The 27,303-nt window shown below is 51.6% G+C and overlaps 1 protein-coding gene across 2 annotated transcripts in view; it reads left to right on the top strand.

Moving 5' to 3' along the window:
* Positions 1–27,039, top strand: part of LOC139413916 (ATG7 autophagy related 7 homolog (S. cerevisiae)) — a 127,331-nt gene extending 100,292 nt beyond the window's left edge. Inside the window, exons 19-20 of one of the 2 annotated variants that reach the window (XR_011634847.1) lie at positions 24,269–24,929; positions 24,969–25,271. Coding sequence is in view for 1 of the 2 variants with exons in the window: in XM_071161774.1 (XP_071017875.1) it covers positions 24,269–24,301 (33 nt within the window). In the remaining variant the exon portion in view is untranslated. Of the gene's footprint in view, positions 1–24,268 lie in introns of both variants that reach the window. The other variant, XM_071161774.1, reaches the window with a different exon arrangement.
* The last annotated feature ends 264 nt before the right edge of the window (positions 27,040–27,303 follow it).

Here is a 27,303-nt window from a genome sequence, read left to right as displayed (position 1 = left end):
AGTATTCTGATTAGTCAGTCCTGATTTAAATGTATACATAATTAGTCATCATTGATAAAAATTCCCTTAACAGGTAGTAATACTAGTAGTGGTAGTAATACTAGTAGTATTGGTAGTAATACTAGTGGTAGTAATACTAGTAGTGGTATTGTAGTGGTAGTAATACTAGTAGTGGTAGTAATACTAGTAGTGGTATTGTAGTGGTAGTAATACTAGTAGTGGTAGTAATACTAGTAGTGGTAGTAATACTAGTAGTGGTAGTAATACTAGTAGTGGTATTGTAGTGGTAGTAATACTAGCAGTGGTAGTAATACTAGAACTGGTATTGTAGTGGTAGTAATACTAGTAGTGGTAGTAATGCTAGTAGTGGTATTATAGTGGTAGTAATACTAGTAGTGGTAGTAATACTAGTAGTGGTAGTGTAGTGGTAGTAATACTCGTAGTGGTAGTAATACTAGTAGTGGTATTGTAGTGGTAGTAATACTAGTAGTGGTAGTAATACTAGTAGTGGTAGTAATATTAGTAGTGGTAGTAATACTAGTAGTGGTAGTAATACTAGTAGTGGTATTGTAGTTGTAGTGGTAGTAATACTAGTAGTGGTATTGTGGTGGTAGTAATACTAGTAGTGGTATTGTAGTGGTAGTAATACTAGTAGTGGTAGTAATACTAGTAGTGGTATTGTAGTGGTAGTAATACTAGTAGTGGTAGTAATACTAGTAGTGGTAGTAATACTAGTAGTGGTATTGTGGTGGTAGTAATACTAGTAGTGGTAGTAATACTAGTAGTGGTAGTAATACTAGTTGTGGTATTGTAGTGGTAGTAATACTAGTAGTGGTATTGTGGTGGTAGTAATACTAGTTGTGGTATTGTAGTTGTTGTGGTAGTAATACTAGCAGTGGTAGTAATACTAGTAGTGGTATTTTAGTTGTTGTGGTAGTAATACTAGCAGTGGTATTGTAGTGGTAGTAACACTAGTAGTGGTATTGTAGTTGTTGTGGTAGTAATAGTAGTAGTGGTATTGTAGTTGTTGTGGTAGTAATACTAGTAGTGGTATTGTAGTGGTAGTAATACTAGTAGTGGTAGTAATACTAGTAGTGGTATTTTAGTTGTTGTGGTAGTAATACTAGTAGTGGTATTGTAGTGGTAGTAATACTAGTAGTGGTAGTAATACTAGTAGTGGTATTGTAGTGGTAGTAATACTAGTAGTGGTATTGTAGTTGTTGTGGTAGTAATACTAGTAGTGGTATTGTAGTGGTAGTAATACTAGTAGTGGTATTGTAGTGGTAGTAATACTAGTAGTGGTATTGTAGTTGTTGTGGTAGTAATACTAGTAGTGGTATTGTTGTGGTAGTAATACTAGTAGTGGTATTGTAGTGGTATTGTAGTTGTTGTGGTAGTAATACTAGTAGTGGTATTGTAGTTGTTGTGGTAGTAATACTAGTAGTGGTATTGTAGTGGTAGTAATACTAGTAGTGGTATTGTAGTGGTAGTAATACTAGTAGTGGTATTGTAGTGGTAGTAATACTAGTAGTGGTATTGTAGTTGTTGTGGTAGTAATACTAGTAGTGGTATTGTAGTGGTAGTAATACTAGTAGTGGTATTGTAGTTGTTGTGGTAGTGTTTTCCTCTGGGTTTTGAGATTACAAGTCTGTTCAGAATATACTATATCTCAGAAAACAACCAGCCAGTAACACACATAACAACCAGCCAGTAACACACAACAACCAGCCAGTAACACACAACAACTAGCCAGTAACACAAAACAACCAGCCAGTAACACACAACAACCAGCTAGTAACACACAACAACCAGCCAGTAACACACAACAACCAGCCAGTAACACACAACAACCAGCCAGTAACACACACAACAACCAGCCAGTAACACACACAACAACCAGCCAGTAACACACAACAACCAGCCAGTAACACACAACAACCAGCCAGTAACACATAACAACCAGCCAGTAACACACACAACAACCAGCCAGTAACACACACAACAACCAGCCAGTAACACACAACAACCAGCCAGTAACACACAACAACCAGCCAGTAACACATAACAACCAGCCAGTAACACACAACAACCAGCCAGTAACACACAACAACCAGCCAGTAACACACAACAACCAGCCAGTAACACACAACAACCAGCCAGTAACACACAACAACCAGCCAGTAACACACAACAACCAACCAGTAACACACAACAACCAGCCAGTAACACACAACAACCAGCCAGTAACACACAACAACCAGCCAGTAACACACAACAACCAGCCAGTAACACACAACAACCAGCCAGTAACACACAACAACCAGCCAGTAACACACAACAACCAGCCAGTGTAACACACAACAACCAGCCAGTAACACACACAACAACCAGCCAGTAACACACACAACAACCAGCCAGTAACACACACAACAACCAGCCAGTAACACACACAACAACCAGCCAGTAACACACACAACAACCAGCCAGTAACACACACAACAACCAGCCAGTAACACACACAACAACCAGCCAGTAACACACACAACAACCAGCCAGTAACACACAACACAACCATCCAGTAACACACAACACAACCAGCCAGTAACACACAACACAACCAGCCAGTAACACACAACAACCAACCAGTAACACAACCAGCCAGTAACACACGACAACCAGCAAGTAACACACGACAACAAGCAAGTATCACACGACAACCAGCCAGTAACACATGACAACCATCCAGTAACACACACGACAACCAGCCAGTAACACACAACAACCAGCCAGTAACACATAACAACCAGCCAGTAACACAACACAACCAGCCAGTAACACATAACAACCAGCCAGTAACACATAACAACCAGCCAGTAACACACAACACAACCAGCCAGTAACACACAACACAACCAGCCAGTAACACAACACAACCAGCCAGTAACACAACACAACCAGCCAGTAACACAACACAACCAGCCAGTAACACAACACAACCAGCCAGTAACACAACACAACCAGCCAGTAACACAACACAACCAGCCAGTAGCACACGACAACCAGCCAGTAACACACACAACAACCAGCCAGTAACACACACAACAACCAGCCAGTAACACACAACAACAACCAGCCAGTAACACACAACAACCAGCCAGTAACACACACAACAACCAGCCAGTAACACACACAACAACCAGCCAGTAACACATAACAACCAGCCAGTAACACACACAACAACCAGCCAGTAACACACACAACAACCAGCCAGTAACACACAACAACAACCAGCCAGTAACACACAACAACAACCAGCCAGTAACACACAACACAACCAACCAGTAACACACAACACAACCAGCCAGTAACACACAACAACCAGCCAGTAACACAACACAACCAGCCAGTAGCACACGACAACCAGCCAGTAACACACAACAACCAGCCAGTAACACATGACAACCAGCCAGTAACGCATGACAACCAGCCAGTAACGCATGACAACCAGCCAGTAACACATGACAACCAGCCAGTAACGCATGACAACCAGCCAGTAACGCATGACAACCAGCCAGTAACACACGACAACCAGCCAGTAACACACGAACACCATCCAGTAACACACACGACAACCAGCCAGTAACACAACACAACCAGCCAGTAACACGCAACACAACCAGCCAGTAACACACAACACAACCAGCCAGTAACACACAACACAACCAGCCAGTAACACACGACAACCAGCCAGTAACACATGACAACCAGCCAGTAACGCATGACAACCAGCCAGTAACGCATGACAACCAGCCAGTAACGCATGACAACCAGCCAGTAACGCATGACAACCAACCAGTAACACACGACAACCAGCCAGTAACACACGACAACCAGCCAGTAACACACGACAACCAGCCAGTAACACACGACAACCAGCCAGTAACACACGACAACCAGCCAGTAACACACGACAACCAGCCAGTAACACACGACAACCAGCCAGTAACACACAACAACCAGCCAGTAACACACAACACAACCAGCCAGTAACACACAACACAACCAGCCAGTAACACACAACACAACCAGCCAGTAACACACAACACAACCAGCCAGTAACACACAACACAACCAGCCAGTAACACAACCAGCCAGTAACACAACCAGCCAGTAACACAACACAACCAGCCAGTAGCACAACACAACCAGCCAGTAGCACACGACAACCAGCCAGTAACACACGACAACCAGCCAGTAACACACGACAACCAGCAACACACGACAACCAGCCAGTAACACACGACAACCAGCCAGTAACACACAACACAACCAGCCAGTAACACACAACACAACCAGCCAGTAACACAACCAGCCAGTAACACAACCAGCCAGTAACACAACACAACCAGCCAGTAGCACAACACAACCAGCCAGTAGCACACGACAACCAGCCAGTAACACACGACAACCAGCCAGTAACACACACAACAACCAGCCAGTAACACACACAACAACCAGCCAGTAACACACACAACAACCAGCCAGTAACACACACAACAACCAGCCAGTAACACACAACACAACCAGCCAGTAACACACAACACAACCAGCCAGTAACACACAACACAACCAGCCAGTAACACACAACACAACCAGCCAGTAACACACAACAACCAACCAGTAACACAACACAACCAGCCAGTAACACACGACAACCAGCAAGTAACACACGACAACAAGCAAGTATCACACGACAACCAGCCAGTAACACATGACAACCATCCAGTAACACACACGACAACCAGCCAGTAACACACAACAACCAGCCAGTAACACATAACAACCAGCCAGTAACACAACACAACCAGCCAGTAACACATAACAACCAGCCAGTAACACATAACAACCAGCCAGTAACACACAACCAGCCAGTAACACACAACACAACCAGCCAGTAACACAACACAACCAGCCAGTAACACAACACAACCAGCCAGTAACACAACACAACCAGCCAGTAACACAACACAACCAGCCAGTAACACAACACAACCAGCCAGTAGCACACGACAACCAGCCAGTAGCACACGACAACCAGCCAGTAACACAACCAGCCAGTAACACATGACAACCATCCAGTAACACATGACAACCATCCAGTAACACACAACAACCAGCCAGTAACACAACACAACCAGCCAGTAACACAACACAACCAGCCAGTAGCACACGACAACCAGCCAGTAGCACACGACAACCAGCCAGTAACACAACCAGCCAGTAACACATGACAACCATCCAGTAACACACACGACAACTAGCCAGTAACACACAACAACCAGCCAGTAGCACACAGCAACCAGCCAGTAACACACGACAACCAGCCAGTAACACACGACAACCAGCCAGTAACACACGACAACCAGCCAGTAACACACGACAACCAGCCAGTAACACACGACAACCAACCAGTAACACAACACAACCAGCCAGTAACACACGACAACCATCCAGTAACACACGACAACCAGCCAGTAACACACGACAACCAGCCAGTAACACAACCAGCCAGTAACACATGACAACCAGCCAGTAACACACACGACAACCAGCCAGTAACACACAACAACCAGCCAGTAACACACACAACAACCAGCCAGTAACACATAACAACCAGCCAGTAACACAACCAGCCAGTAACACAACACAACCAGCCAGTAACACACGACAACCAGCCAGTAGCACACAGCAACCAGCCAGTAACACATGACAACCAGCCAGTAACACATGACAACCAGCCAGTAACACATGACAACCAGCCAGTAACACATGACAACCAGCCAGTAACACACACAACAACCAGCCAGTAACACACACAACAATCAGCCAGTAACACACACAACAACCAGCCGGTAACACACAACAACCAGCCAGTAACGCATAACAACCAGCCAGTAACACACACAACAACCAGCCAGTAACACACACAACAACCAGCCAGTAACACACAACAACAACCAGCCAGTAACACACAACACAACCAGCCAGTAACACACAACAACCAGCCAGTAACACAACACAACCAGCCAGTAGCACACGACAACCAGCCAGTAACACACGACAACCAGCCAGTAACACATGACAACCAGCCAGTAACGCATGACAACCAGCCAGTAACGCATGACAACCAGCCAGTAACGCATGACAACCAGCCAGTAACGCATGACAACCAGCCAGTAACGCATGACAACCAACCAGTAACACACGACAACCAGCCAGTAACACACGACAACCAGCCAGTAACACACGACAACCAGCCAGTAACACACGACAACCAGCCAGTAACACACGACAACCAGCCAGTAACACAACCAGCCAGTAACACATGACAACCATCCAGTAACACACACGACAACCAGCCAGTAACACACAACAACCAGCCAGTAACACACAACAACCAGCCAGTAACACACACAACAACCAGCCAGTAACACATAACAACCAGCCAGTAACACAACACAACCAGCCAGTAACACAACACAACCAGCCAGTAACACATGACAACCAGCCAGTATCGCATGACAACCAGCCAGTAACGCATGACAACCAGCCAGTAACGCATGACAACCAACCAGTAACACAACACAACCAGCCAGTAACACACGACAACCAGCCAGTAACACACGACAACCAGCCAGTAACACACGACAACCAGCCAGTAACACACGACAACCAACCAGTAACACACGACAACCATCCAGTAACACACGACAACCAGCCAGTAACACACGACAACCAGCCAGTAACACAACCAGCCAGTAACACATGACAACCATCCAGTAACACACACGACAACCAGCCAGTAACACACAACAACCAGCCAGTAACACACACAACAACCAGCCAGTAACACATAACAACCAGCCAGTAACACACGACAACCAGCCAGTAACACACGACAACCAACCAGTAACACACGACAACCAGCCAGTAACACACGACAACCAGCCAGTAACACACGACAACCAGCCAGTAACACACGACAACCAACCAGTAACACACGACAACCATCCAGTAACACACGACAACCAGCCAGTAACACACGACAACCAGCCAGTAACACAACCAGCCAGTAACACATGACAACCATCCAGTAACACACACGACAACCAGCCAGTAACACACAACAACCAGCCAGTAACACACAACAACCAGCCAGTAACACACACAACAACCAGCCAGTAACACATAACAACCAGCCAGTAACACAACACAACCAGCCAGTAGCACAACACAACCAGCCAGTAGCACACAGCAACCAGCCAGTAACACATGACAACCAGCCAGTAACACATGACAACCAGCCAGTAACACATGACAACCAGCCAGTAACACATGACAACCAGCCAGTAACACATGACAACCAGCCAGTAACACACACAACAACCAGCCAGTAACACACACAACAATCAGCCAGTAACACACACAACAACCAGCCGGTAACACACAACAACCAGCCAGTAACACATAACAACCAGCCAGTAACACATAACAACCAGCCAGTAACACACACAACAACCAGCCAGTAACACACACAACAACCAGCCAGTAACACACACAACAACCAGCCAGTAACACACAACAACAACCAGCCAGTAACACACAACAACAACCAGCCAGTAACACACAACACAACCAACCAGTAACACACAACACAACCAGCCAGTAACACACAACAACCAGCCAGTAACACAACACAACCAGCCAGTAGCACACGACAACCAGCCAGTAACACACGACAACCAGCCAGTAACACATGACAACCAGCCAGTAACACATGACAACCAGCCAGTAACGCATGACAACCAGCCAGTAACGCATGACAACCAGCCAGTAACGCATGACAACCAGCCAGTAACACACGACAACCAGCCAGTAACACACGAACACCATCCAGTAACACACACGACAACCAGCCAGTAACACACAACAACCAGCCAGTAACACATAACAACCAGCCAGTAACACAACACAACCAGCCAGTAACACACAACACAACCAGCCAGTAACACACAACACAACCAGCCAGTAACACACAACACAACCAGCCAGTAACACACAACACAACCAGCCAGTAACACACAACACAACCAGCCAGTAACACACAACACAACCAGCCAGTAACACACGGCAACCAGCCAGTAACACACGACAACCAGCCAGTAACACACGACAACCAGCCAGTAACACACGACAACCAGCCAGTAACACACGACAACCAGCCAGTAACACACGACAACCAGCCAGTAACACACGACAACCAGCCAGTAACACACAACACAACCAGCCAGTAACACACAACACAACCAGCCAGTAACACACAACACAACCAGCCAGTAACACACAACACAACCAGCCAGTAACACACAACACAACCAGCCAGTAACACAACCAGCCAGTAACACAACCAGCCAGTAACACAACACAACCAGCCAGTAGCACAACACAACCAGCCAGTAGCACACGACAACCAGCCAGTAACACACGACAACCAGCCAGTAACACACGACAACCAGCCAGTAACACACGACAACCAGCCAGTAACACACGACAACCAGCCAGTAACACACGACAACCAGCCAGTAACACACAACACAACCAGCCAGTAACACAACCAGCCAGTAACACAACCAGCCAGTAACACAACCAGCCAGTAACACAACCAGCCAGTAACACAACCAGCCAGTAACACAACACAACCAGCCAGTAGCACAACACAACCAGCCAGTAGCACACGACAACCAGCCAGTAACACACGACAACCAGCCAGTAACACACGACAACCAGCCAGTAACACACGACAACCAGCCAGTAACACACGACAACCAGCCAGTAACACACGACAACCAGCCAGTAACACACGACAACCAGCCAGTAACACACGACAACCAGCCAGTAACACACGACAACCAGCCAGTAACACATGACAACCAGCCAGTAACACATGACAACCAGCCAGTAACACACATGACAACCAGCCAGTAACACACACGACAACCAGCCAGTAACACACAACAACCAGCCAGTAACACACGACAACCAGCCAGTAACACACGACAACCAGCCAGTAACACAACACAACCAGCCAGTAACACAACACAACCAGCCAGTAACACAACACAACCAGCCAGGAGCACAAAACAACCAGCCAGTAACACACACAACAACCAGCCAGTAACACACATAACAACCATCCAGTAACACACAGCTATGGGTGTTTATTCTCTCTGTTTTGGATGATTTTCAGTACAATACAGGAGAACTATTGCTGATTTTGAGTTAAGTCACTGAAATTAACAGGGTTTGGGATGGCAAGGGTTTTCCTGAACCGCTTATGTAGGGAAGGAAATGTGTTGCGCACACACACACACCGTGAGAGAGGGAGATTTTTTAAAAAAAAGGGGAGAGAGAGAGAGAGAGAGAGAGAGAGAGAGAGAGAGAGAGAGAGAGAGAGAGAGGAGTTGCACTGCTTGTGAACAACAAACCACAGCTTGTGCTCTTGCTCTCTCTCCCTCTCTCTCTCGACCACCACACCCAGGAGAGACGGACTGTGTTTTTGTAGCTGGTATTTAAGTGAATCTGCTGGAAATGGAGCCCAGAGAGAAGGGTGACTAAGGGTGGGGCAAGTTGAGGGAGAAGGAGAATCAGAGAGAGAGATACTCTTTGTGGAGTGGTTTTGGGTTGTTTGGGGATGTTGAGGGTAGTTTGTTGAGGTTAGTTTGGGGATGTTGAGGGTTGTTTGGGGATGTTGAGGGTAGTTTGGGGATGTTGAGGGTAGTTTGGGGATGTTGAGGGTAGTTTGGGGATGTTGAGGGTTGTTTGGGGATGTTGAGGGTTGTTTGGGGATGTTGAGGGTAGTTTGGGGATGTTGAGGGTAGTTTGGGGATGTTGAGGGTTGTTTGGGGATGTTGAGGGTTGTTTGGGGATGTTGAGGGTAGTTTGGGGATGTTGAGGGTTGTTTGGGGATGTTGAGGGTAGTTTGTTGAGGTTAGTTTGGGGATGTTGAGGGTTGTTTGGGGATGTTGAGGGTAGTTTGTTGAGGTTAGTTTGGGGATGTTGAGGGTTGTTTGGGGATGTTGAGGGTAGTTTGGGGATGTTGAGGGTAGTTTGGGGATGTTGAGGGTAGTTTGGGGATGTTGAGGGTTGTTTGGGGATGTTGAGGGTTGTTTGGGGATGTTGAGGGTTGTTTGGGGATGTTGAGGGTTGTTTGGGGATGTTGAGGGTAGTTTGGGGATGTTGAGGGTTGTTTGGGGATGTTGAGGGTAGTTTGTTGAGGTTAGTTTGGGGATGTTGAGGGTTGTTTGGGGATGTTGAGGGTAGTTTGTTGAGGGTAGTTTGGGGATGTTGAGGGTTGTTTGGGGATGTTGAGGGTTGTTTGTTGAGGGTAGATTGGGGATGTTGAGGGTTGTTTGTTGAGGGTAGTTTGGGGATGTTGAGGGTTGTTTGTTGAGGGTAGTTTGGGGATGTTGAGGGTAGTTTGGGGATGGTGAGGGTTGTTTGTTGAGGGTAGTTTGGGGATGTTGAGGGTTGTTTGGGGATGTTGAGGGTTGTTTGTTGAGGGTAGATTGGGGATGTTGAGGGTTGTTTGTTGAGGGTAGTTTGGGGATGTTGAGGGTTGTTTGTTGAGGGTAGTTTGGGGATGTTGAGGGTAGTTTGGGGATGGTGAGGGTTGTTTGGGGATGGTGAGGGTAGTTTGGGGATGGTGAGGGTTGTTTGTTGAGGGTAGTTTGGGGATGTTGAGGGTAGTTTGTTGAGGGTTGTTTGGGGATGTTGAGGGTAGTTTGGGGATGGTGAGGGTTGTTTGGGGATGGTGAGGGTAGTTTGTTGACGGTAGTTTGGGGATGGTGAGGGTAGTTTGGGGATGGTGAGGGTTGTTTGGGGATGGTGAGGGTAGTTTGGGGATGGTGAGGGTTGTTTGGGGATGGTGAGGGTAGTTTGGGGATGTTGAGGGTAGTTTGTTGAGGGTAGTTTGGGGATGTTGTGGGTAGATTGTTGACGGTAGTTTGGGGATGGTGAGGGTAGTTTGGGGATGGTGAGGGTAGTTTGGGGATGGTGAGGGTAGTTTGGAGATGGTGAGGGTCGTTTGGTGATGTTGAGGGTAGTTTGGGGATGTTGAGGGTTGTTTGGGGATGTTGAGGGTAGTTTGGGGATGTTGAGGGTTGTTTGGGGATGTTGAGGGTAGTTTGTTGAGGTTAGTTTGGGGATGTTGAGGGTTGTTTGGGGATGTTGAGGGTAGTTTGTTGAGGGTAGTTTGGGGATGTTGAGGGTAGTTTGGGGATGGTGAGGGTTGTTTGTTGAGGGTAGTTTGGGGATGTTGAGGGTTGTTTGGGGATGTTGAGGGTTGTTTGTTGAGGGTAGATTGGGGATGTTGAGGGTTGTTTGTTGAGGGTAGTTTGGGGATGTTGAGGGTTGTTTGTTGAGGGTAGTTTGGGGATGTTGAGGGTAGTTTGGGGATGGTGAGGGTTGTTTGTTGAGGGTAGTTTGGGGATGTTGAGGGTTGTTTGGGGATGTTGAGGGTTGTTTGTTGAGGGTAGATTGGGGATGTTGAGGGTTGTTTGTTGAGGGTAGTTTGGGGATGTTGAGGGTTGTTTGTTGACGGTAGTTTGGGGATGTTGAGGGTAGTTTGGGGATGGTGAGGGTTGTTTGGGGATGGTGAGGGTAGTTTGGGGATGGTGAGGGTTGTTTGTTGAGGGTAGTTTGGGGATGTTGAGGGTAGTTTGTTGAGGGTTGTTTGGGGATGTTGAGGGTAGTTTGGGGATGGTGAGGGTTGTTTGGGGATGGTGAGGGTAGTTTGTTGACGGTAGTTTGGGGATGGTGAGGGTAGTTTGGGGATGGTGAGGGTTGTTTGGGGATGGTGAGGGTAGTTTGGGGATGGTGAGGGTTGTTTGGGGATGGTGAGGGTAGTTTGGGGATGTTGAGGGTAGTTTGTTGAGGGTAGTTTGGGGATGTTGTGGGTAGATTGTTGACGGTAGTTTGGGGATGGTGAGGGTAGTTTGGGGATGGTGAGGGTAGTTTGGGGATGGTGAGGGTAGTTTGGAGATGGTGAGGGTCGTTTGGTGATGTTGAGGGTAGTTTGGGGTGGTAGATGTTTGGGGTGGTTCTGGGTATCTGGGTGGTTGTGGGTAATTAGCAGGACCCAGGGTTAGCTATAGTACAGCTAGCCCGTACTGGTTGGTTGTTAGTGTTCGGTTATTCAGTGCTGACTGTACTGTAGGGACTGTAGGACTGTGTAAGGTGGTGACAGCTGGAGAGGAGAGGAGAGGAGAGGAGAGGAGAGGAGAGGCCATGCAGGAAAGCAGTCCAGAGCCCCTGCTGACAGAGAGGGGAAAACCCCTGGTGTTTCTGAAACACTCTCCCTCTCCTCCTCCCTCCTCTCATCTTTTCCTCCCCCTCTAAGCCTGGTTGTGGTGTGTTGTTTCTGTAGTCTGAGTTTGAAAACACAGGCAGGACATGACCTCAGCTGGGATCTTCACTAGAACCCTTTTCCCACTACAAGTCCCCCTGTCCTGTCCCACTATAACCCTGTTCCCCCTCCTCTCCACCACCCCCCCTCTCCTCTCCACCACCCCTCCTCTCCTCTCCACCACCCCTTCCCCCCTCTCCTCTCCACCACCCCTTCCCTCCCCTCCTCTCCACCACCCCTCCTCTCCTCTCCACCACCCCTCCTCTCCTCTCCACCACCCCTTCCCCCCTCTCCTCTCCACCACCCCTTCCCCCCTCTCCTCTCCACCACCCCTTCCCTCCCCTCCTCTCCACCACCCCTCCTCTCCTCTCCACCACCCCTCCTCTCCTCTCCACCACCCCTTCCCTCCCCTCCTCTCCACCACCCCTCCTCTCCTCTCCACCACCCCTCCTCTCCTCTCCACCACCCCTTCCCTCCCCTCCTCTCCACCACCCCTTCCCTCCCCTCCTCTCCACCACCCCTTCCCTCCCCTCCTCTCCACCACCCCTTCCCTCCCCTCCTCTCCACCACCCCTCCTCTCCACCACCCCTCCTCTCCTCTCCACCACCCCTTCCCTCCCCTCCTCTCCACCACCCCTTCCCTCCCCTCCTCTCCTCTCCACCACCCCTTCCCTCCTCTCCTCTCCACCACCCCTTCCCTCCTCTCCTCTCCACCACCCCTCCTCTCCACCACCCCTTCCCTCCCCTCCTCTCCACCACCCCTTCCCTCCCCTCCTCTCCACCACCCCTTCCCTCCTCTCCTCTCCTCCACCCCTTCCCTCCCCTCCTCTCCACCTCCCCTCCTCTCCACCACCCCTTCCCTCCTCTCCACCACCCCCCCTCTCCTCTCCTCTCCACCACCCCCCCTCTCCTCTCCTCTCCACCACCCCCCCTCTCCTCTCCTCTCCACCACCCCCCCTCTCCTCTCCTCTCCACCACCCCCCCTCTCCCCTCCTCTCCACCACCCCTCATCTCCTCTCCTCTCCACCACCCCTCCCCTCCTCTCCTCTCCACCACCCCTCATCTCCTCTCCTCTCCACCACCCCCCCTCTCCCCTCCTCTCCACCACCCCCCCTCTCCCCTCCTCTCCACCACCCCTCATCTCCTCTCCTCTCCACCACCCCTCCTCTCCTCTCCACCACCCCTTCCCTCCCCTCCTCTCCACCACCCCTCCTCTCCTCTCCACCACCCCTTCCCTCCTCTCCTCTCCACCACCCCTCCTCTCCACCACCCCTCCCCTCCTCTCCACCACCCCTTCCCTCCTCTCCTCTCCACCACCCCTTCCCACCCCTCCTCTCCACCACCCCTTCCCTCCTCTCCACCACCCCCCCTCTCCCCTCCTCTCCACCACCCCTCATCTCCTCTCCTCTCCACCACCCCTCCCCTCCTCTCCTCTCCACCACCCCTTCCCTCCTCTCCTCTCCACCACCCCTTCCCTCCTCTCCACCACCCCCCCTCTCCCCTCCTCTCCACCACCCCCCCTCTCCCCTCCTCTCCACCACCCCTCATCTCCTCTCATCTCCACCACCCCTCCTCTCCTCTCCACCACCCCTCCCCTCCTCTCCTCTCCACCACCCCTTCCCTCCTCTCCTCTCCACCACCCCTTCCCTCCCCTCCTCTCCACCACCCTTCCCTCCCCTCCTCTCCACCACCCCTCCCCTCCTCTCCTCTCCACCACCCCTCCCCTCCTCTCCTCTCCACCACCCCTCCTCTCCTCTCCACCACCCCTCCTCTCCTCTCCACCACCCCTCCTCTCCTCTCCTCTCCACCACCCCTCCCCTCCTCTCCTCTCCACCACCCCTTCCCTCCTCTCCTCTCCACCACCCCTTCCCTCCTCTCCTCTCCACCACCCCTTCCCACCCCTCCTCTCCACCACCCCTTCCCTCCTCTCCACCACCCCCCCTCTCCCCTCCTCTCCACCACCCCTCATCTCCTCTCCTCTCCACCACCCCTCCCCTCCTCTCCTCTCCACCACCCCTTCCCTCCTCTCCTCTCCACCACCCCTTCCCTCCTCTCCACCACCCCCCCTCTCCCCTCCTCTCCACCACCCCTCATCTCCTCTCCTCTCCACCACCCCCCCTCTCCCCTCCTCTCCACCACCCCTCAGCTCCTCTCCACCACCCCTCCCCTCCTCTCCTCTCCACCACCCCTTCCCTCCCCTCCTCTCCACCACCCCTCATCTCCTCTCCACCACCCCTCCTCTCCTCTCCTCTCCACCACCCCTCCCCTCCTCTCCTCTCCACCACCCCTTCCCTCCCCTCCTCTCCACCACCCCTCCTCTCCACCACCCCTCCTCTCCTCTCCACCACCCCTTCCCTCCCCTCCTCTCCACCACCCCCCCTCCCCTCCTCTCCACCACCCCTTCCCTCCTCTCCTCTCCACCACCCCTCATCTCCACCACCCCTCCTCTCCACCACCCCTTCCCTCCTCTCCACCACCCCCCCTCTCCTCTCCACCACCCCCCCTCTCCCCTCCTCTCCACCACCCCTCCCCTCCTCTCCTCTCCACCACCCCTCCCCTCCTCTCCTCTCCACCACCCCTCCCCTCCTCTCCTCTCCACCACCCCTCCACCACCCCTCCCCTCCTCTCCTCTCCACCACCCCTCATCTCCACCACCCCTCCTCTCCACCACCCCTTCCCTCCTCTCCACCACCCCCCCTCTCCTCTCCACCACCCCCCCTCTCCCCTCCTCTCCACCACCCCCCCTGAATTCAGGCATACTCTCTGGGGGGGATTCAGTCATACTCTCTGGGGGGGATTCAGTCATACTCTCTGGTGGGATTCAGTCATACTCTCTGGGGGGGAGGGGATTCAGTCATACTCTCTGGGGGGGATTCAGTCATACTCTCTGGGGGGATTCAGTCATACTCTCTGGGGAGTGGGGGATGCAGTCATACTCTCTGGGGGGGATTCAGTCATACTCTCTGGGGGGATTCAGTCATACTCTCTGGGGGGGAGGGGATTCAGTCATACTCTCTGGGGGGGAGGGGATTCAGTCATACTCTCTGAGGAGTGGGGGATTCAGTCATACTCTCTGGGGGGGAGGGAGTGGGGGGTCAGTCATACTCTCTGGGGTGGGAGTGGGGGGTCAGTCATACTCTCTGGGGTGGGAGTGGGGGATTCAGTCATACTCTCTGGGGTGGGAGTGGGGGGTCAGTCATACTCTCTGGGGTGGGAGTGGGGGATGCAGTCATACTCTCTGGGGGGGAGTGGGGGGTCAGTCATACTCTCTGGGGTGGGAGTGGGGGGGTCAGTCATACTCTCTGGGGTGGGAGTGGGGGGTCAGTCATACTCTCTGGGGTGGGAGTGGGGGGTCAGTCATACTCTCTGGGGTGGGAGTGGGGGGTCAGTCATACTCTCTGGGTGGGAGTGGGGGATGCAGTCATACTCTCTGGGGGGGAGTGGGGGATGCAGTCATACTCTCTGGGGGGGGGGGGAATGCAGTCATACTCTCTGGGGGGGGGGGGGGGGGGGGGGGGGATTCAGTCATACTCTCTTCATTGAGGAAGTAGAGGAACTGGTGTCAGGGCTGCGGACACACACACCCCTTCCTGACATTCTTCTGTCACAGCCTGACTGACACACGCACACACACGTGTTTTTAAAAGGTAGAGCTGTGTTCTGTCATGTTAGAATAACTGTGTTCTGCCAGACCGAGAAGCCTGGCTGGCTGGCTTGCTTGCTTGCTTTACCTAGCTGTTATGGTAACTCACCCACCTGGACAGTAGTCCTATTGTCTTCGTGTCTTAGTAACTTTTCCCATAGCTTCTGGTAAACCACAGGTGAGCTTGTTGCATAAAGCTCTGTTCATTTGTGTGTCCCCCCCTAAAAGCCCAACTCCAGTCCCCCCCTAAAAGCCCAACTCCAGTCCCCCCCTAAAAGCCCAACTCCAGTCCCCCCCTAAAAGCCCAACTCCAGTCCCCCCCTAAAAGCCCAACTCCAGTCCCCCCCTAACAGCCCAACTCCAGTCCAGCCCAACTCCAGTCCAGCCCAACTCCACTCCAGCCCAACTCCAGTACCCCCCCAACAGCCCAACTCCAGTCCAGCCCTAACAGCCCAACTCCAGTCCCCCCCCTAACAGCCCAACTCCAGTCCCCCCCTAACAGCCCAACTCCAGTCCAGCCCAACTCCAGTCCAGCACAACAGCCCAACTCCAGTACCCCCCCAACAGCCCAACTCCAGTCCAGCCCAACTCCAGTCCAGCCCAACTCCAGTCCAGCCCAAATCCAGTACCCCCCCAACAGCCCAACTCCAGTCCAGCCCTAACAGCCCAACTCCAGTCCCCCCCCTAACAGCCCAACTCCAGTCCCCCCCTAACAGCCCAACTCCAGTCCCCCCCAACAGCCCAACTCCAGTCCAGCCCAACTCCAGTCCCCCCCAACAGCCCAGCTCCAGTCCCACCCCCCAACAGCCCAGCTCCAGCCCCCCCCCCCCCCAACAGCCCAACTCCAGTCCAGCCCTAACAGCCCAACTCCAGTCCCCCCCCTAACAGCCCAACTCCAGTCCCCCCCCTAACAGCCCAACTCCAGTCCCCTCCCTAACAGCCCAACTCCAGTCCCCCCCCTAACAGCCCAACTCCAGTCCCCCCCCTAACAGCCCAACTCCAGTCCAGCCCAACTCCAGTCCCCCCCAACAGCCCAGCCCAACTCCAGTCCCCCCCAACAGCCCAGCTCCAGTCCCCCCCCCAACAGCCCAGCTCCAGTCCCCCCCCCAACAGCCCAGCTCCAGTCCCCCCCCCAACAGCCCAACTCCAGTCCCCCCCAACAGCCCAACTCCAGTCCCCCCCCAACAGCCCAACTCCAGTCCCCCCCCAACAGCCCAACTCCAGTCCCCCCCCAACAGCCCAACTCCAGTCCCCCCCCAACAGCCCAACTCCAGTCCCCCCCCAACAGCCCAACTCCAGTCCCCCCCCAACAGCCCAACTCCAGTCCCCCCCCAACAGCCCAACTCCAGTCCCCCCCCAACAGCCCAACTCCAGTCCAGCCCTAACAGCCCAACTCCAGTCCCCCCCAACTCCATTTCCCCCCTAACAGCCCAACTCCAGTCCCCCCCCAACAGCCCAACTCCAGTCCCCCCCCAACAGCCCAACTCCAGTCCCCCCCCAACTGCCCAACTCCAGTCCCCCCCCAACAGCCCAACTCCAGTCCCCCCCCAACAGCCCAACTCCAGTCCCCCCCCAACAGCCCAACTCCAGTCCCCCCCAACAGCCCAACTCCAGTCCAGCCCAACTCCAGTCCAGCCCAACTCCAGTCCAGCCCAACTCCAGTCCAGCCCAACTCCAGTCCCCCCCTAACAGCCCAACTCCAGTCCATCCCAACTCCAGTCCCCCCCCAACAGCCCAACTCCAGTCCCCCCCAACAGGAGGGACTGGAGTTGGGACACTGGTCTACAGGCTCTAACAGCTACACTACCAGGTGAGCTCGTTGACACACAGAGCTGTTGTGTAATCTCACCTGTGATTCATCAGACCGGGTATGGAACAACGCCATGGGGAATAACTGTTCAGTATATTCTGTGACAGCAGCATGTTGTAGTGATTGGCAGTTAACTTGAGCTGTGAAGGTGTTGTGTTCATTTGATTAGGGGTTTCTGAGACTGATTATCTGTGGATGTAGTGAATTAGGGGTTTTAATTTATTTCAAGTATCTTGTTTTCTGTTCTATCCTCGTCATTAGAGCTCCGACGACTCTGATCCGAATAATCAGGCTTCTGCATTGATGTGTTCGTGTTTATAACTGTCTATATTTAGTGATTGTGTATACATCTGACTCTTGAGTCAGCAGCCCTGCCTAATGGCCTGTACCCAGTTGGTGGTTAAGTCTACGCGCATCCCCCTCCTGAATGGGAGATTTAAGCAGACCTGGGTTCAAATACTATTTGAAATCATTTCAAAATACATTATCTGGGCTTGATTGACCTTGCCTGTTGCAATTGAACTACGAGGAAAGTCCAGACAGGCTGAAAGCATTTAGAAAAGTTTTCGGATAATATTTGAACCCAGATCTGCTACCCTGGGTGACCCCCGTGTGGTCCTTAGTTTAACTGCTGCTAATGGTTTCAGTTTTAATCCTAAAGGATAAAAGGAGGCCTGTTTTATTTTATGTCTTATGTGTTTTTAATCATAATATATGTAAAACAGATGTGGTTTAAGAGCTACTGTTGGTGGGACAGAACATTATGGTAATTCATCTACAAAAGGCAAGGCTTCATCTCTGGCTAGTCCCGGGTATGGCAGGCTTCATCTCTGGCTAGTCCCGGGTATGGCAGGCTTCATCTCTGGCTAGTCCCGGGTATGGCAGGCTTCATCTCTGTCTAGTCCTGGGCAGGGCAGGCTTCATCTCTGGCTAGTCCCGGGCAGGGCAGGCTTCATCTCTGTCTAGTCCCGGGTATGGCAGGCTTCATCTCTGGCTAGTCCCGGGTATGGCAGGCTTCATCTCTGTCTAGTCCTGGGTAGGGCAGGCTTCATCTCTGTCTAGTCCCGGGCAGGGCAGGCTCCATCTCTGGCTAGTCCCGGGCAGGGCAGGCTCCATCTCTGGCTAGTCCCGGGCAGGGCAGGCTTCATCTCTGTCTAGTCCCGGGCAGGGCAGGCTTCATCTATGTCTAGTCCCGGGCAGGGCAGGCTTCATCTCTGTCTAGTCCCGGGCTGGGCAGGCTTCATCTCTGGCTAGTCCCGGGCAGGGCAGGCTTCATCTCTGGCTAGTCCCGGGCAGGGCAGGCTTCATCTCTGGCTAGTCCCGGGTATGGCAGGCTTCATCTCTGTCTAGTTCCGGGCAGGGCAGGCTCCATCTCTGGCTAGTCCCGGGCAGGGCAGGCTCCATCTCTGGCTAGTCCCGGGCAGGGCAGGCTTCATCTCTGTCTAGTCCCGGGCAGGGCAGGCTTCATCTATGTCTAGTCCCGGGCAGGGCAGGCTTCATCTCTGTCTAGTCCCGGGCAGGGCAGGCTTCATCTCTGGCTAGTCCCGGGCAGGGCAGGCTTCATCTCTGGCTAGTCCCGGGCAGGGCAGGCTTCATCTCTGGCTAGTCCCGGGCAGGGCAGGCTTCATCTCTGGCTAGTCCCGGGCAGGGCAGGCTTCATCTCTGGCTAGTCCCGGGTATGGCAGGCTTCATCTCTGGCTAGTCCCGGGCAGGGCAGGCTTCATCTCTGGCTAGTCCCGGGCAGGGCAGGCTTCATCTCTGGCTAGTCCCGGGCAGGGCAGGCTTCATCTCTGGCTAGTCCCGGGCAGGGCAGGCTTCATCTCTGTCTAGTCCCGGGCAGGGCAGGCTTCATCTCTGGCTAATCTGCTGGAATTGGCAACTGCAGTCATATCTCTTATACAGCCTTGATTAGAGTTTAGTCATACATAACCTGTTCCCAATAGATAAGAGGGGAATCAGTACACTGAACGCTGACCGCAGGACTGGTCTTCTGCTTGTACCTTTAGTTCAAGCAGATGGTGATGTAGGATATCTCTGTCTTAGGTTAGAGTTCCAGCAACGATCAGAAAGGAGAATGGAAAATGGCAATGACAAAATGGCCGAAGGACAAGGGGTAGCTGTTCTAAGAAAGATAAGGAGTTTGGATGGTTTATTCTATAAAACTACAGGGCTGTTTGGAATAACAAAGTACTCCAACTAACCAAATCCCCCCTCCCCAAAGTAAAGTGATGGTTTTAGTACCAACTAGCTATCCAGATTACAGAAATACACACACACACACCCAAACACACACAAACACACACACACACACACACACACACACACACACACACACACACACACACACACACACACACACACACACACACAGAGGCTCTGAGCACCAGTTGGTCTGTTTCAAAGCATTTCCTCTCGCTGTCCTTTTGATGTTTATAAAGTAGCAACAGAGAAACAATGAAGGTACTTTGTTTGATATTAATGTGCTGTTAGGTCCCACTGCAGCTCGCTCTCTTTCTGTCTGTCTCCCCTTCTCGCTGTCTCCCCTTCTCGCTGTCTCCCCTTCTCGCTGTCTCCCCCTCTCGCTGTCTCCCCCTCTCGCTGTCTCCCCCTCTCGCTGTCTCCCCCTCTCGCTGTCTCCCCCTCTCGCTGTCTCCCCCTCTCGCTGTCTCCCTCTCTCGCTGTCTCCCTCTCTCGCTGTCTCCCACTCTCGCTGTCTCCCTCTCTCGCTGTCTCCCTCTCTCGCTGTCTCCCTGTCTCCCTCTCTCGCTGTCTCCCCCTCTCTCTGTCTCCCTCTCTCGCTGTCTCCCTCTCTCGCTGTCTCCCTGTCTCCCTCTCTCGCTGTCTCCCTCTCTCTCTCTCTCGCTGTCTCCCTCTCTCTCTCTCTCGCTGTCTCCCTCTCTCTCTCTCTCGCTGTCTCCCTCTCTCTCTCTCTCGCTGTCTCCCTCTCTCTCTCTCTCGCTGTCTCCCTCTCTCTCTCTCTCGCTGTCTCCCTCTCTCTCTCTCTCGCTGTCTCTCGCTCTCTCTCTCTCTCTCTCTCTCGCTCTCTCTCTCTCGCTCTCTCTCTCTCTCGCTCGCTCTCTCTCGCTGTCTCCCTCTCTCTCTCTCGCTCGCTGTCTCCCTTCCTCTCTCTCGCTGTCTCTCTCTCTCTCGCTGTCTCTCTCTCTCGCTCTCTCTCGCTGTCTCTCTCTCTCGCTCTCGCTGTCTCTCTCTCTCTCTCGCTGTCTCTCTCTCTCGCTGTCTCTCTCTCTCTCTCTCTCGCTGTCTCTCTCTCTCTCTCTCTCTCGCTGTCTCTCTCTCTCTCTCTCTCTCTCTCGCTGTCTCTCTCTCTCTCGCTGTCTCCCTCTCTCTCTCGCTGTCTCCCTCTCTCTCTCGCTGTCTCTCTCTCTCTTGCTGTCTCCCTCTCTCTCTTGCTGTCTCCCTCTCTCTCTTGCTGTCTCCCTCTCTCTCTCTCGCTGTCTCCTTCTCTCTCTCTCCCTCTCTCTCTCTCTCTCTCTCTCTCTCTCGCTGTCTCCCTCTCTCTCTCTCTCTCGCTGTCTCCCTCTCTCTCTCTCTCTCTCGCTGTCTCCCTCTCTCTCTCTCTCGCTGTCTCCCTCTCTCGCTCTCTCGCTGTCTCCCTCTCTCGCTCTCTCGCTGTCTCCCTCTCTCTCGCTCGCTGTCTCCCTCCCTCTCTCTCTCTCTCTCGCTGTCTCCTTCTCTCTCTCTCCCTCTCTCTCTCTCTCTCTCTCGCTGTCTCTCTCTCTCTCGCTGTCTCTCTCTCTCTCGCTGTCTCCCTCTCTCTCTCTCTCGCTGTCTCCCTCTCTCTCTCTCTCGCTGTCTCCCTCTCTCTCTCTCTCGCTGTCTCCCTCTCTCTCTCTCTCGCTGTCTCTCGCTCTCTCTCTCTCTCTCTCTCTCGCTCTCTCTCTCTCTCTCGCTCGCTCTCTCTCGCTGTCTCCCTCTCTCTCTCTCGCTCGCTGTCTCCCTTCCTCTCTCTCGCTGTCTCTCTCTCTCTCGCTGTCTCTCTCTCTCGCTCTCTCTCGCTGTCTCTCTCTCTCGCTCTCGCTGTCTCTCTCTCGCTCTCGCTGTCTCTCTCTCTCGCTGTCTCTCTCTCTCTCTCTCTCGCTGTCTCTCTCTCTCTCTCTCTCTCTCGCTCGCTGTCTCTCTCTCTCTCTCTCTCTCTCTCGCTGTCTCTCTCTCTCTCGCTGTCTCCCTCTCTCTCTCGCTGTCTCCCTCTCTCTCTCGCTGTCTCTCTCTCTCTCTTGCTGTCTCCCTCTCTCTCTTGCTGTCTCCCTCTCTCTCTTGCTGTCTCCCTCTCTCTCTCTCGCTGTCTCCTTCTCTCTCTCTCCCTCTCTCTCTCTCTCTCTCTCTCGCTGTCTCCCTCTCTCTCTCTCTCTCGCTGTCTCCCTCTCTCTCTCTCTCGCTGTCTCCCTCTCTCGCTCTCTCGCTGTCTCCCTCTCTCGCTCTCTCGCTGTCTCCCTCTCTCTCGCTCGCTGTCTCCCTCCCTCTCTCTCTCTCTCTCGCTGTCTCCTTCTCTCTCTCTCCCTCTCTCTCTCTCTCTCTCTCGCTGTCTCCCTCTCTCTCGCTGTCTCCCTCTCTCTCTCTCTCTCTCGCTGTCTCCCTCTCTCTCTCTCTCTCTCGCTGTCTCCCTCTCTCGCTGTCTCCCTCTCTCTCTCTCTCTCGCTGTCTCCCTCTCTCGCTCTCTCGCTGTCTCCCTCTCTCGCTCTCTCGCTGTCTCCCTCTCTCGCTCTCTCTCGCTGTCTCCCTCTCTCGCTGTCTCCCTCTCTCGCTCTCTCGCTGTCTCCCTCTCTCTCTCTCGATAGTCTCCCTCTCTCTCTCTCTCTTGCGGTCTCCCTCTCACCAGAGGAACAATGAAGATACTTTGTTTGATATGAATGTGCTGTTATGTCCCACTTTAGCACTCGCTCTCTTCCCCCCTCCCTCCCTGACACCGATTATGCCGATTTAAAAAAAAATATATATATATATACATTTTTTACACCTTTATTTTACCTTTACCTAGACAAGTCAGTTAACAACAAATTCTTATTTTCAATGACGGCCTGGGAACAGTGGGTTTAACTGCCTGTTCAGGGGCAGAACGACAGATTTGTACCTTGTCAGCTCAGAGGATCCAATCTTACAGTTAACTAGTCCAACGCAATAACGACCTGCCGCTCTCTTAGGAAGTGCAGCTCAGTTGTATAGAGGGTCAATGAGTGTCAACTTCGGTTAATAGCAACAACAAAAAAATGTAATGTCTTATTTGCTACGTGAGGTTTATTTGATGGAATAGTGTCATAATGATTAAGTTGTTACCAGTGTACTGAGATATGCAGGACACTTGACTTCCTGGCAACTTTGAGAAAAACCCCCACTATATATCGGAGTTGTGCCTGGTCATCTCTAGTTACCACACCGCTAACCTTACCTTTGTGGCTGTCGTACCTAGTGGTTGGTCCCAAACGATCTTGCCTCCTCCCAACTGCCATTTTTGAAGAATTGTATTTTCCTTGTGAGAGAGGCCACTACAGTATCAGGCCAATAGAATGGATCATCTGTGGTTATATACAGGGCTTGGTGATGGCTTTCTGTACAGTCTCTTTAAAATGAAGCAAACCCATTCCTTTTCTTCTTCGCTCTCTCTCTCTGCCTCTCTCTCTCTCTCTCTGCCTCTACCTCTCTCTCTCTGCCTCTACTCTCTCTCTACCTCTCTGTCTCTCTCTGTCTCTACCTCTCTCTCTGTCTCTACCTCTCTCTGCCTCTACCTGTCTCTCTCTCTCTCTGTCTCTCTCTGCCTCTACCTGTCTCTCTCTCTCTCTGCCTCGCTCTGTCTCTCTCTCTCTCTCTCTCTCTCTCTACCTCTCTCTCTGCCTCTACCTGTCTCTCTCTCTCTCTGTCTCTCTCTCTCTGCCTCTACCTGTCTCTCTCTGCCTCGCTCTCTCTCTGCCTCTACCTCTCTGCCTCTACCTCTCTCTCTGTCTCTCTCTCTCTCTCTCTGCCTCTACCTCTCTCTCTGTCTCTCTCTCTCTGCCTCTACCTCTCTCTCTGTCTCTCTCTCTCTGTCTCTCTCTCTCTGCCTCTACCTCTCTCTCTCTGTCTCTCTCTCTCTGCCTCTACCTCTCTCTCTGTCTCTACCTCTCTCTCTCTGTCTCTCTCTCTCTGCCTCTACCTCTCTCTCTGTCTCTGCCTCTACCTCTCTCTCTGTCTCTACCTCTCCCTGTCTCTACCTCTCTCTCTCTACCTCTCTCTCTCTCTCTCTCTACCTCTGTCTCTACCTCTCTCTCTCTCTGTCTCTTTCTCTCTCTCTCTACCTCTCCCCCCTTACATGTGAGCAGTTTATCTGATTTTTTTGTTATGTTTGTTTCTATTGTCTTTAGATTTGGGACATGAGTGATGATGAGAGCATCTGAGAGGGAGGACGGAACCCGAAACATCAGAGTTCTAGAATCGGAACACGGAACACATTCTGCTGCGTTCCAACACGCCGTCACTTCTCCTCTCTTCTGGTCAGAGTTCAGGACATATATAATGGGCCTTCTTCACGATTATTATTTTCTAAACCCCAGTTGGTGTTTACGTATGCCCCTGATACAGTCTTAATGACGGCTAACAACAGTTGAATTAAGAATATAGGGTCTTCCAGTATTTTCTGAAACTGTTTTTACGTTGGGTATCATCAGAAAGGATGAAAACACATCATCTTTAAAATGCCACTGATAATATTACCATCTAATAAGCATCTGAAATGTAAAGAATGTCTGTCGTGTTTAAGGGAGAACCCCTCGCTTTATAACAGTCTCGCTCTCATGACAACTAATATGGTGAGACATTCTGTTCTGAAGGGGAATGTAAAGATATATTTTGAAGATTGCTGAAAATGTTTAAATGCTTTTCAGGCTATCTTGAATCATTTGTGTTATTTGTTTCCCAGATAAATTGCCCTGATTACGACCCTGTCTGTCAACTGATTTCACTTGTAACATACGCTGGCTCCTTTCCTGTTGGGAACGTATACATTTCCCAGATTGACCTTCTCCTGTAACATACAGTATATATATATATATATATGTAACACAGCTCTTTACTATTGCTCTTCCAGTTTCAGGGACTTTTCACACATTTATGTCCATCCAGATGACTGTGTAAATATGGCTTGATGTAGACACGCATACCAGTACAACATACAATAGGAACTGCTTTACAACCCCCAGGGTAGGTACCACGGTTTGTGAAACACAGAATGATGCCACCACTCCGTACGTTTTCCATATTCTGTCATGTCGCATCTTGTACTTTTTTTTTGTAGCATCTTTGTCAAGTACAGATAAAAGCCATATTTGACTCTTACATTGAATGTAAATCAAATGTTCCCTGTATGGATGTTGTCCTCTTCATTTCATCTACATTAACCACCTATATATATATACACTGAGTACCAAACATTAAGAACACCTTCCTAAGTTGAATCCGCCCCTCTCCACTTTTGCCCTCAGAACAGCCTGAATTCTTCAGGGCATGGACTGTACAAGGTGTCGAAAGCGTTTCCACAGGGATGCTGGCCCATGTTGACTCCAGTGCTTCCCACTTCCTTTTGGGTGGTGGACCATTCTTTGAATCACACGGGAAACTGTTGAGTGTGAAAACGCCAGCAGCGTTGCAGTTCTTGACACGTTCAAACCGGTGCGCCTGACACCTACTACCATATCCTGTTTAAACCGGTGCTCCTGGCACCTACTACCATATCCTGTTTAAACCGGTGCTCCTGGCACCTACTACCATATCCTGTTTAAACCGGTGCGCCTGGCACCTACTACCATACCCTGTTTAAACCGGTGCTCCTGGCACCTACTACCATACCCTGTTCAAACCGGTGCTCCTGGCACCTACTACCATACCCTGTTTAAACCGGTGCTCCTGGCACCTACTACCATATCCTGTTCAAACCGGTGCTCCTGGCACCTACTACCATACCCTGTTTAAACCGGTGCTCCTGGCACCTACTACCATACCCTGTTTAAACCGGTGCGCCTGGCACCTACTACCATACCCCGTTTAAACCAGTGCGCCTGACACCTACTACCATACCCTGTTCAAACCGGTGCTCCTGGCACCTACTACCATATCCTGTTCAAACCGGTGCTCCTGGCACCTACTACCATACCCTGTTCAAACCGGTGCGCCTGGCACCTACTACCATACCCTGTTTAAACCGGTGCTCCTGGCACCTACTACCATATCCTGTTCAAACCGGTGCTCCTGGCACCTTCTACCATACCCTGTTCAAACCGGTGCTCCTGGCACCTACTACCATATCCTGTTTAAACCGGTGCTCCTGGCACCTACTACCATACCCTGTTTAAACCGGTGCACCTGGCACCTACTACCATATCCTGTTCAAACCGGTGCGCCTGGCACCTACTACCATATCCTGTTCAAACCGGTGCTCCTGGCACCTACTACCATATCCTGTTTAAACCGGTGCTCCTGGCACCTACTACCATATCCTGTTTAAACCGGTGCGCCTGGCACCTACTACCATACCCTGTTCAAACCGGTGCTCCTGGCACCTACTACCATATCCTGTTTAAACCGGTGCGCCTGGCACCTACTACCATACCCTGTTCAAACCGGTGCTCCTGGCACCTACTACCATACCCTGTTTAAACCGGTGCACCTGGCACCTACTACCATATCCTGTTCAAACCGGTGCTCCTGACACCTACTACCATATCCTGTTTAAACCGGTGCGCCTGACACCTACTACCATATCCTGTTTAAACCAGTGCGCCTGACACCTACTACCATACCCTGTTTAAACCGGTGCTCCTGGCACCTACTACCATATCCTGTTCAAACCGGTGCTCCTGGCACCTACTACTAAAACCCTGTTCAAAGGCACTTAAATCTGTTGTCTTGCCCATTCACCCTTTAAATGATACACAATCCATGTCTCAGTTGTTTCAAGGCTTAAAAATCCTTCTTTAACCCGTGTCCTCCTCTTCATCTACACTGATGGATTGAACAGGTGACATCAGTAAGGGATCATAGTTTTCGACCTGGTCAGTCTGTCATGGAAAGAGCAGGTGTATACATACACAAAGAAAAAACTGGTTTTTAGAAATGTTGCAAATTTATTAAAAATAAAAAATATCACAAGTATTCAGACCTTTTACTCAGTTCTTTGTTGAAGCACCTTTGGCAGCGATTACAGCCTGGAGTTTTCTTGGGTATGACACTACAAGCTTGCCACACCTGTATTTGGGGAGTTTCTCCTATTATTCTCTGCAGATCCTCTCAAGCTCTGTCAGGTTGGATGGGGAGTGTTGCTGCACAGCTATTTTCAGGTCTATCCAGAGATGCTCTATTGGGTTCAAGTCCGGGCTCTGGCTGGGCCACTCAAGGACATTCAGAG

This window comes from Oncorhynchus clarkii, chromosome 7 (genome assembly GCF_045791955.1).
Source record: "Oncorhynchus clarkii lewisi isolate Uvic-CL-2024 chromosome 7, UVic_Ocla_1.0, whole genome shotgun sequence".
In the NCBI taxonomy this organism is placed as follows: Eukaryota; Metazoa; Chordata; class Actinopteri; order Salmoniformes; family Salmonidae; genus Oncorhynchus; species Oncorhynchus clarkii.
The sequence above is the reverse complement of the archived record's forward strand: the minus strand, read 5'-3'. Positions and strand labels throughout refer to the sequence as shown.